General features: G+C 33.3%; 1 protein-coding gene across 3 annotated transcripts in view; it reads right to left on the bottom strand.

Moving 5' to 3' along the window:
* Window positions 1-12,980, bottom strand: part of LOC128999846 (scavenger receptor class B member 1) — a 160,028-nt gene that overhangs the window by 7,229 nt on the left and 139,819 nt on the right. For all 3 annotated transcript variants that reach the window (XM_054426555.1, XM_054426554.1, XM_054426556.1), the window contains 2 exons: window positions 1,477-1,615; window positions 589-795 (listed from right to left, as the gene is read on the bottom strand). In XM_054426555.1, coding sequence (XP_054282530.1) covers window positions 589-795; window positions 1,477-1,615 — 346 coding nt within the window. The remainder of the gene's footprint in view (window positions 1-588; window positions 796-1,476; window positions 1,616-12,980) is intronic.

Raw genomic sequence — 12,980 nt, 5'->3', positions numbered from 1 at the left:
TTGTTTTGGTAACACTAAATTCCAAGAAATCACCTTTTTCGCTATAGTAATTCATCACTCTTTTCCTATATTTTATAAAAATTTGAAATAAACATGTCATTTATGTAATTGTATATTCTGTGAAGTAAGCTCACAATGTTTAATGAAGACCAAATGGTATCGAATAGATATTCAAGAAGGAGGAATTTCCAAATGATTGAAAATAGTAGGGTTGGTGTAGCAGTAGCTTATAGGTAATTGTAGACAGCATGCCAAAGATGCAGCAGAAGTAGTACAATTACAACAAACTGCACTACAATTCCATGTAAACCAACATACCACCGAGTGAGCATTTTTATGCTCCAGCTCTCTCCTTCATCACGGATCTGTTTGACTCGCTAAATTGTGTGTGATGCTTGATATCATGTATTCCTTTATTTGTGGTCAAAAACAATTTTCCCTACCAAATTCAAAAGTAAAAATGTAAAACAAGTTAATATACACTCCATAACCGACTATTCTGCTAATTTTGGTCATGATTAGAGAAAGATTCTGGAAACAATTTGTACCAAATTGATTTATGTTTATTTATTGTACTATTGTACTAACCCCCAGTAGCAGCCCCATTTGACGGGGCGGCCGCTTGCCCCGGGGGTAGAACTTGTTAGCCAGTGAGGTGAGCGGGTCATCGTAGCCGAACACCAACTCCTCTGCTGACACGGCCTTGAAGGGAGTCATTCCGCCCATGAACCTGAGTAGTACGGAGAGTGAAGTCTGCACAAACCTGCCCAGCTGATTGCTGCCGGAGGTGAGTGTCTGCAGACAAAGGGCAATAGTGAGTATAGCATAGATTAAACTATAAACTTTTGGATACCTACCGAATTAGATCTGGCAACATTTGAAATTACATATACAATTCCGTTACATAATCTATTATAATGCTATCCTCGATTGACTTTCAAATACTGGAGGAGACTGGTCTATGTTTACCAGTCATAGTGATTTACCCTTTTTTACTTTAATAGGCGTGCTATAATCAGTGCAAGGAAGCTCACTTTGTCAGGTAACTGTAGGAAAAACAAAATTGGCAGTGTCAGGGGTGATAAGTAAACATGTACTTGAGGGTTGCATAAAGTAAGGCTAACAGCTGAACTTCCAGCAGGTGCAAGGTTGTGGGTTACACCTTTAAAGGTTATTTTCAGCAAAATACCAAAACATCATATTTGTCATAATAGTTACATAGCTTTAAATTGAATGATTGAACACTATGTAGGTCAAAGAGCTGCAAAAGATAATTTTTGGCCTTAAGAACAGAAATAATTGAGTTATTAAAATAAAATGTCTTGTTCAGCTTGAAAGTCAATACCACTTTGGGACCGGTTGAGACTTGAAACTGTGATCATAATTTAACTCAATCAGATTATTGGTACCAATCGCCGGGTCAAAATAAATCCCTGAAAGTATTTTTAATTGTTAAATCCAAAAGCGTGCACTCACCAGGAGAGGGATGTTTGGAACGACTATTCTCAGGTTTTTATCGACAGACAACTCCGGCATGAACTCCAGAATCTTGCGATGTTGGAAGGAGACAGTTCCGTTGTCATGGAACTTGATGTTGACTTTCTCCATGTCTTCTCTGGAACAAACAGTCAACATCAGAAACAACGAATAGTACATTAGTCTGGTGACATATAGGAACCGTTGGTGAAAAACTGACTTGAATACCTCAATACATTAACAATTATTAGGATCGATTGCAGGTTGCCCTTAAGTTTTACCCTTGCACCTTGCATGTAAAATTAATAGCAGAAAGACGTCTGCCGGTGTTGGGATGCCTTTGGAATCTTAATTGGGAGGGACAAGAGACATTTTTCAATAGTAACCATTCCTTTGCATCACTTGCCCTCTACAAAACTGGATAAGATAAACAATGGAATTTGTTAATACATGTTTAATGTCTAGTAAAAAATAGAAACTTCAATCTTATAAACATGGTTTATTTAGTAAAATGTTTTAAAAACCTATCAAAACTTTGGTAACTTACACAAACACGATACTATACAAAATGTTATTACACAAGAGTTTTTATCAATGGTGGTGTTTAATCATTGAAAAGTTCTAAGCAAAAGCAAATATACTTTAGAGAAGGTATGGGTTGATTTTGTGCTGATCCTATAAAATTGCACACTGCAACAACAGCAATAAAGAAAAGAGTTTTCAAAAGTTCAGGAAACTTTCCTTTCAAGCTTACGAGTTTGGTTTGTTTTGTTGATACATTCCATGCTTGACTGAAACCCTCATAATGTAACTGAGTTTTCCAAATGCTATGACTTTTGGTTTATTACGTGTAAATATATGTTTAATAAATGGTATCAGTAGTCTGACACATACTTTCTCCCATTAGCTTATCAACAATGTTTATTAAACATGGGAAAGCGGTGGGAGTATTTATGATATTTTATATGGAAAATTATAAAATTTGCAGTAACTTTTGAACTGTAATTGTTTCAGCGGTTGCACTATTTTGTTTAGAATTATAAGGACAATAACACATTAATTTGAATAGCAATTCTTGAGAAAATCCGTTTTTCCGTTATTTTATGGGAAAATCCCCATTCAGTCAAAAGTCAAAATTTTAAAAAACATGAAAAACATCATGGAGATACCATAGATAAACGTACCAAATTTCATAAAAATCGGACTACAAGTGTGGTCTGTAGCTCTGTACACATCCACACATACAGACATCACTTTGAAAACCACTTTTTTGGGCTCATGGGGACCCAAAACCGATATACCACTCAAAACTGAAACTCGAAAATTTTGTCGAAAACAATAATTTCTGGATACAGTTTCGGACCACAAAAAGCTACTGACGTAGGCAAGAACTGTAACCACTCGAAGCTAACCATTACGTCGTCTATCTACTAAAAGTACTTCACACATTTGGTGCCTAAAAAGTTTCCTATTGTGTAAGTGTTTGATAATTAGTTTTTTCCATCGCCAGTTTCGGAAAATCTTCGTCGGGTTGGACCGCGGGATATTTTACTCAAAGTCACAATGTTTGTTCTTAGTTTAACTTTGTAAAAGATTATTAACATGATTAATATTATTTATTACTTTTGAGAACCCGCTTTTACGGTATAAGTGCGTTTTTTATTTGAGTTTAAAACGTGTTTAAGCGAGATTTGTGGAAGCTTGGTTTTACTGTCACTGCATGATAGTGCAATGTGAGTGGTAACGATTGCGTAAAGATAGTGTTAACGACACGAGTAGAAAATTTAAGGTACGAACCTTGGCGAGTGCCTTAAAAACTTCTACGAGTGTCGTTAACACTATTTACGCGAGTTGCGTCCACTACTTTACCTACGACAGTGTTTTCATTACTCATAGCTTCTAGGAGAGGTTATGTTTTCGTTTATAATGCAACGAAACACTACCAAACACTAATGCATCACTCAACAATTAAATTGGCCTGAACAGCTGATTAGTAGAAGTTCGAATCATTACAATTTTACTTCTTCTCTCTCAATCCTTGAACATCATTATTGGTCCGTTACCCGTGTTGTTATGAGTAAAAAAACTATGCCGTTATGAAAGTAAATAATGCTGTTATGTGAAACTTTTAAATTCTAAGAACTGAACTGAAACGGCTACTTTAAAAAGCGGTCGTAGGTAAACGTGTTTTTAAGTGATGGTAAATTGGTTTAGTAATAGTGAAGTGTCCTAGTAGGTATTTAGTGATTGGATTACCATTAGAGGACTGTTCATCATTTGCCTGTATACTTCATTATCAATATCAACAACTAAGGTAGGGTTAACATCTCATTTCTACGTTTGTGTTGTTGTTTTGAGTAGTGAATTATTTATGCGTTCTTTTAAATGTATTTCGTATTTTGTAGTTAAATGCCTAATGAAGGTTAAAAGAAAGTAATGTATCTAAATATTTTCACAAAACTTAAGACCAACCTATATAAAATCAACATCTTACACTATTTCGTCATCAGAAGCTATTTTTAACATAAAGAACTGCTGTCAAGGAGGGCTTACAAGATAGCACTTGTCAAATATGGCAAGTTGTTAAATCTTTGTCGTCTTAGGTTGTGAATAAAAAATATTATTACAATTTAAAATCAGAGAAAAACTTCTCCATTTATCATTAGATACATTGCGATCACATAAAAATAGATTTCTTACATCAAAGTAAGCAATCTTCTTAAGTATTCAGGCACAATTTAGTACCTAATCAATAATCTGATATTCCATTATTATCGAGGAAAATCCCAAGTTTCAAGGTCTCACGGGCGGCGACAACTTTGAGATTTATTGTTATTATCAAAGTAAATTGCAAATCTAATGCTAATGCATGTCTTGCCTATGATCGGCAAAAACTGATGGTGACAAGATCACAATTAACTTGACCTTGATAAGCATCAGGACGTAATCAGCTGATCGATGTGAAACAGCTGACAAGATCAGCTGATTTACGAATGAAGGTGAGGAAACGTAACCGATCATCATTTTACACATTTGTTTTGGTAATTTATTTATTATTGTTAGCTTATTAATTTAGTTTAATTTACTAGCAAAACTAAACGATTGAGTAGGTTTAGATTTATCAAAATAATCAATTACATTCGAATTGCGTAACAAGAACAGTCGGAGCATGCTTTACAAAAAATTTGCAATTAAATCTTAGACAAATAGCTAAAAGGTTTTACCTCACCTAGTATCCTATTCCAGACATTTAGAACAATTTTATCTCAATAAACTATTTTTTTGGTACCTATTTAAATTAATAAAGTATTAATAATTGTCAGTCATTAGTCTGCAATAGATTTTAGCCTATGAAATGAATTCAGCTACTTCAACTTGGTTAGCGCAAAATATTCAACAGTCCTGTGGATATACTTGCCACCAACTACTTGCAGGCGAAGCAAAAACAACGTTTTGTACAGAACAACGCCATGATGTTAGGACAGACAAAAAAAGCTAACAAGATCTTTTAAATTTAAAAATAATTAATTTGTATTTTCGTTTTTACCGTTAACAGAAAATAAAATATGTACACAAATCTGTACATTTATGCCAATGTTCGTTCTAAAATCTAATTTGGGAAATTGTAAGTGTCATTGATTTAATTATTTAAAACATTATTACTAGTCAGTGCCCTACAGATTCCTTCGAATATTTCCGCAGAAGGGAGTCTAAGCTTAATCAACCACTTTGCAGATCGTCAGAATAAAACAGGCCGTGAGTTAAGATGTTATAAACTGATAAAGCAAAAATACTATAGTTAGAATGTTGGGATGAGAATTATTTGGCTTGCATTTTTAAACGAGTTCGAGGAATATCTTTCCAAAAGTAAGCCAAACCCTAATTCTGAGATTTTATATTTTATCACTCAACATTATATGGAGGGTACGTTCCACATTAGACAAGGCTATGTTTTCCTTCTAAATCTTAGACATGGTTAAGATCATAATGATTTTATACGATTTAAATTCAATTATGTTCAGATAAAACCCTTTAGAAAAGTAGCATTCAATTATAAAACGTATTCATTATCTAGCTTTTAAACTTTACTATTTTACCAGCAACCACGTGATTTGTTAAGGAAATTGGTATAATAGTTCATTATATAAATTATGAGAACCGCTGATAAAGATCTACCCAATAGTTTCCAAAACACCAATTAACATACCACATTCATCACAGCAAATCTTGCGATTCTCGTTCTCTAATTTCGTACTCCATGCAAAGCCGACAACAGGATGTGCCGATTACTCTGTGGCCAGTTTTCCTGGTCCAGCTGATCGTGATTATAATCTTGTCCATCGGTGACGCCAATCTATAATTAGCGGCGCGAACCGTTTAAACCGTTGAGGATGTTTTGGTTTCGTCCAGGAATGTAGGAGTTGTAAACAGTTTAGGTGTAAAGCTTTGTAAAATATACTTGGAAAAACCCCGTGCTCACACGGAGGGTTTCGTGCTGGGAGTTTCTGAATCGTAGAGAAGAAATCAACCAGTAACTTAATTGATCATATTCTTAGATTGGAAAAATATTTATTGTTGGGTATTCAGAAGAGGTCTTTTCCAGTTTCGAACTACAAGTATAAAGGACAAAGAAACTTGTAAATCTCCGTAGCTAAGTATTTTATGCAAACTTCATGATGTATACAATGTAACAATGATTTAGTTTCCATAAACATACTTCTTAGTAGATTTGTCATCCTTATGGATCAGCGAAAGACAATTTTATTGTTGGTTCCGTCCGGTGTACTGTAGGAGGTCGTGATTGATTTACATTTTGTTTCTCGCTATTTTATTAATTTAAAACTACGTTTGACCAAAGAAAACGATCTAATCATAGACAATAATTCGTCCCCTAGTTATATAACCAAACAGTAAAGCACAAATCATTAAATTAACTCTAAGATAATAGAAACGAAATTTAATTGACACAAGAGATCAGTGTCATTCAATAGGACATGAGCTAGACACGAAAAACTAGCTTCAAAAAAATGTACAATGGGATGAGTAGTCCAATTGTGTTGGTTAGCTCCGTAGTTGGTTGAACTATTATAGTACACATACTACCTCAATTTATCACATGGATCAGCTGAAGACGATATATAAAATATGTTTTTGTAAATCTTTTTGCTAAATAGGTTTTGTTGTTTACTATTGGTTTTGTATTTTGACCTACTTAAAAACCCTTTTATAAATGTTACAATCTAATTTGAGAGCTTTTGCTTATCTTCTGGGATCATAACCAAAGTGTAAAACAACGATTGTTAAATTTTACCATAAAAAATAAACATTTTGTCAACGTCGACATACGCACTCAAACCTTATCAACTTTGAACTCAAGTAAAAATACCCCCGCCGCAGCAAACCTGCAGACTTAGCGAATTTCCATTTGCCTGATTGGATTTAAACTAAAATGTCTCCTTAAAAATATCACATTTATTGACTATTTAAACAGAATTAGTTTAATGAGTACTTAGGTTTGCTGCAACAGGGAGGGTAAAAAGTTTTTTTTTATGTAAAATGTTAAAAGGTACTGTGGTTTAGTAAGAAATTAATGTATTTTCAAAATTTGATCAAGATATGTTCATAAACAAGCAAACTACAACAGTTGACTTATTCTCCATAAGAATAACATGGGAATTTTAAAATTGCAATTTTTTTGAATTTTCTCCGTAACAATTAGGCGCATAATAACACTTCAATATACTAAATTATTTGTTTTTTTAAGCTCTACAAAATGGTTTAAAAAGAAATTGTGAAATTTTGTGTTTTTAGGGTCAAAAATGGGAAAAACCTATTTTTACCCCATAAAACCCCCCATAAACCCCCATTCCCATAGTCCGATCATGCTGGTTCGCGAACTCATTCAAGTTTATCCCGCCTTACACCTTCAAACCAAATTTTATCAAAATCGGACAAAAATTACTCAAGTTATCGTGCGGATGGACACATATATATATATACATTTGTATTTTGTTTCTGAAAACAATCTCATTATCCCAGCAAATTCAAATCATCCCTGGCAACACAAAATGGCAACATTCCATTCGTATATTGATAGACTTATCAACATTCCCATGAGTAACGAAGACTTTATTGAAGAAAAGGAACATATCACAAAATTAGCAAAGAGTCATGGATACAGCAGCAAAACCGTAGAAAAAATGATAAAGAAAAAAGCAGGCATGAAAAACCAACATGTCAAGAAAGAAGAAAGAAAACATGAATTTTTATGCCTACCTTACTCAACTACATTTAACAAAGCATATAGGAAAACATTTAACAACCAAAATTATAAGTTATCATACAGAACAAGAAACAATTCATTTGATTTAATTAACAAATTTTCACAGTCAAACAACAACGTATCAGACATAAAAGACAAATCAGGCATATACAAATTAAACTGCAGTTCCTGCTCAAAATTCTATATTGGCCAAACAGGACGAAATTTTCAAAGTAGATACAAAGAACATATTCAAGCAATTAAATCAAACAACAGAACTACACAAAAATCTACATTTGCAGAACACATACTTTCTACAGACCATACATAAAAAAATTATAACGAAAACATTACCATACTAGACATTATTAACAAAGGAACCAAAATGAACATAAAAGAAAATTTTCACATATATAAACACTACAAAGAAGACAGAAACAACATTTTAAATATAGTACACACACAAACCACTAATCCTATATTTAACAAAATTATAAGTGTTAGAAAAACCAACAACTAAACATTCATTCACATAGGTACTAACAAAATTAACAGCTGTATTTATTCATAACATAATATTTTTGTTTGAAATTAGGTTAACACACTTGAAAATGTCCTTAGAGACGAAACATGTTGTGATTTATTAAATAAAAAAGAATATAAAAAAAGGGTACTCATGTTATTTTACATATTATTTATTAATATATATATATATATATATATCTATATATAGATATATAAAAATTTAAACGAATGGTGTTTTTGGCCTCTGGGGACATCAAAATGAAAAAGTAAATCGGTCCCGGCCTTAAGTCTTACCATGAGACCTACGGTAATAGCTACTTCCCTATAGGGAAATTCGCTAAAAACCTTCAGATTTACTGTGGCATAAAGTATCCTTATTCAAATTCAACTTTACAATACGGGCTTGCATACAATAGGTTGTATCCAGCTGATGTAGGCCTACTACATACAATCAGCAGAATCATCAACATTCTCAGAATGTCTGGCGATTGCACGGTACAATCAGCAGGTGACAATCAGTGATTGTGAGTTACAATCAATGATTGCAAACCTTACCTTGGCCAACTGTCATTTGAATAGTTCGAATATCAAAGAGGAGAGGTGTGTAGGTCAATGATTATCAGCAATGTTCTAATGACTTCAATTAAACATCGGAATGTCTTGAGGTTGGTAATACATCAACAAGCAGTTGTACGTCGTTGACTTATCTTATGTGTTTACATTACAAACACCTGAGAGTGTTGTCGGTGTAACTATTATTATTGTTTATGCTCATCCATTTAAAATATTTACTAAACATTATTCACTTATAAGTTTGTAATAGCAGTTGTTTGATCGTACTCATTATGTTATTAAGTTTGTTGGGAAGTCATAGTTGCAATAGTTTATCCCCACATTACCTTGAATACAAAATTACAGTGAGTGGATTGCATTGTTAAATGATGTTATCGTACAATAGTGTTTATGTGTGTGATTCTGTGCTTTATTTGTTGTTTTACTTGACATCGGTTCTAATAAACATGCACTTTATCATGCTTACGAAAAACAACAAGGCAATTGTAAGATATATTTAATTCCGATTGATGTAAACCTTTGTTAGTTACCATTTAGATATTGTTATTAAACTAAATTTTCAAACTATTGTAACTAAATCAAACGACCTATTTATAAACTCTTGCCTCTAGTATTGTAGTCGAAGATTAGAGCATTCTGAGATTCATTCAGCCTAAAATAAAAAAGTTTATGAGTCAGAACACTAAAATATATCTAAACAATAAACGGACGTGAGAATGAAGGATCTACTTCCAGTTTCCTCGGTCTAGCACATATGTTTTAGTTTCTTCCTGTGTTTTAGGTATCATGCCGAAGTGTTAAATAAATAAGACCTTTACTCCCAACCATCTGCCTAGGAAAGTATAAAAAGGAACTTTCCACACGCTTATAAGTCAAAACTTTTTGATTAGTCTAATCACGAATAAGACAAATACTGATGAATTAAATTATTTCCTAACACAAAAGTAACAAACTTTAAGAGCTCTTGCATTAGCCACGTGTGGTTCTACAACCGACTCCGAGATATAAAATGCAGAATGAAGTCATTCCCACAGTCTTGTGTATACTCCAACGAATTCGCCAACTACGGCCATCTAGATTTCATCAACTTATGCAAATCTCTGTCCACAACAGAATATCAACAATGTGACTTACCCGGATGACTCCGAGTATCCCTGACCTGGAACACGTGTTGCGAATTCTGCAGGACCTTGGTGGCGTAATTTGGCGATTAAGATGCCTTCTCGTACCCGACAGTGGAGGTGCAGCACGGGGGCTTCCTTGAGGGATGCTTCCGGGGGAAATAGGAAGTAGTCGGCACGGAGGAAAAGGGAAGTGCTAGTAAAAGATGTGTTTCAAATGTTGAGCGAAACCAACATTTTCTGACGGTAACAAGAGTTAACCAGAAAACTGTTGTTCGGGTTAGTGTTTTCTAAGACATGGAGATTGTTGGTGGGGTTTTCTATAGAAAAGTGTAGAATAACCAAAACGGTGAGGCTATCGTGGTGGGGTATCGTTATAGAAGTTCATTTTATGATCTTTGGCGTTATGTTTAGGGTTTGTTCAAAACTAGACACACATATGCCTAATTTACATTAAATTTCGTTAGCACTTCCCTTTATGTTCTTATATTTTAAACATAGTAACTCGTAGATGTTTTTAAGACACTCGCCAAACAATTTTCAAATTTTCTACTCGTGTCGTTAACACTATTTACGCGAGTTGCGTACACTACTTTACCTACGACCGGTTTTTAATATTTGATATTTTAATGTTTCTAATGTTTCTGTATACCACTTGAAAATGCCGAATATGGCGAAACATATGTAGTGGGTTAAAAACACTAATACACTAATAATCACTACTCAAAACTTTCTAAGAGAGGTTTTTTTTTTCGTTTATAACCTCTCATTCCCACTAACATTGATGCAACGACTCATTGTATCAATCACTAATTGCACAAATCGTCAACAATTAAATTGGTAAACAGCTGATTAGTTGAAGTTTTACTTCCACATTGCAATTTTAGCGAATTTCCCTATAGGGAAGTAGCTATTACCGTAGGTCTCATGGTAAGACTTAGGCCCGGGACCGATCTACTTTTTCATTTTAATGTCCCCAGAGGCCAAAAACACCATTCGTTCAAATTTTTATATATGTATATATATATAGGTATATATATATATAGATTTATATATATATATATGTGTCCGTGAACACGATAACTTGAGTAATTTTTATCCGATTTTGATGAAATTTGGTTTGAAGGTGTAAGGCGGGATAAACTTGAATGAGTTCGCGATCCAGCATGATCGGACCATGGGAACAGGGTTTTATGGGGGGTTTTATGGGGTAAAAATTGGTTTTTTTCACTTTTTACCCTCAAAACACAAAATTTCCCAAATTTTCTCTAAACCTTCTTAAAGAGCTTAAAAAAACAAACAATTCAGTATATCAAAGTGTTTTTGTACGGTTATTGGTTACGGAGAAAACTAAAAAAATTGTAAATTTAAAATTCCCATGTTATTCTTATGGAGAATATTGTAAAATGTTGTAGTTTGCTTGTTTATGGATATATTTTGATCAAACTTGGCCAATTTATTTATTTTATAGTAAGCTATCAATATTTTACTAAAAACACACTACTTTATTAGTTTCCTTGTAGCAGCAAACCTAGGTACTCGTTAAACCTAATGTTATTTAAATAGATCAATTGAAAATCAATTCGGCCAAATGGAAATTCGCTTAGACGGCAGGTTTGCTGCGGCGGGGGTATTTTACTTCTCTCTCAATCCTTGAACCTCATTGGTCCGTTATCCGTGTTGTTAAGTAAAACTATGCTGTTATGTGAAGCTTTTCAATTCTAAGAACTGATAATGGTCGTAGTTTAAAAAATTAGAGTGAAATTGTTGACTCACTAATACTTTTCATAGCCATTAAAAGTGTTTACATATTACAAAGAAAACATGTTTCGGCAAACACTGTATATACTGTGAATCAAACATAGACTCTTGTTTATAATGTACTTAGAAAGTTGCTTGTCAAATTTGCATTAAATTTGGTGGATTGGTGCGAATATATGGGTTTGCATTCATGTCCAACACCCTCCCACTTCCACACCCTGTCTCTTCCCCTCTCTTTCAATTCACCCACTTTATTTTCTACGTTTGAATTAGCTGTGCAAACGTCAGATTGCAGAGCGAGAACTCGTTTCATGATGCATGTTAATATGTAACAGCAACTGATTCCATATTACATGTTGGTAATTGAAATGCAGTAATGCTGTGTCACAATCTGATAATATTATGCTTTATGTATCAAATTAAATGTTCAACGTTGTGAAAAAATAAGGTGGGGCAGCTTACTAATCAAACAGTTTGAAGGCTTTATCAAGGTTAATTGATAAATTTGCAAATTTATTCAATTATTCCCCATTCAAATTTATTAAGTGAGTAAAACTACATCGAGACCACCCAACTACAAGCGTTAGGCCCCATCAAAGACATCATTAAAGCTGATAATTGTAAATTTATGTAGACAGTGATAAACAAAACGACAGGACTTTTCAAGGAAGTTTTTTTTACAGATGCAAATGTATTAATGTATGAGGTTGTTTACAGGAATCGGAAACATTACAATTTAGCTCTCGTAATTACCTATGATAGATTCTGTTCACGCAACTCTTTTTGAAATAATGCTAGTTTTTTTTAGACTTTGTATACTAATGAAATAGAATGACTGCATCGACTCATAAAACTATGATGTAAGTTATGTCACATATTGCTATTCACCTATTTTCACATATCAATATTATTTTTTTTTATTATACGCATAAAATAATTTTTAAGGGAAAGAATCTTAAAACGTTGAATGTAGTTTTCAAACGGGTAATATGAATTAATGGATCTTTAACAGTAAAAAACATACAAATATACACAAGTTATTCGGTGAAAAATACATAAATGTGACATGAATGGTAAAATAAATAGAATTACAACACTGAACATATGTTGACAAAATGCATGTTTAAGGAAATATTTAAGTAAAAATCCAATTTTCGTTTAGTCTGCAGGTTTGCTGTGGTGTGGCAGGCGTATTTTATTAATTAACTTTGGTTATATATTCATTTATTATATGTGGTAACTGATTGTCAATAATCTAAGAA

This window comes from Macrosteles quadrilineatus, unplaced genomic scaffold (assembly GCF_028750875.1).
Source record: "Macrosteles quadrilineatus isolate MER2022 unplaced genomic scaffold, UCM_ALF_1.0 Scaffold_8__2_contigs__length_117827958, whole genome shotgun sequence".
NCBI classification, from domain to species: Eukaryota; Metazoa; Arthropoda; class Insecta; order Hemiptera; family Cicadellidae; genus Macrosteles; species Macrosteles quadrilineatus.
Note: the sequence above shows the minus strand (reverse complement) of the source record. Positions and strands in the feature narration are given on the sequence as shown.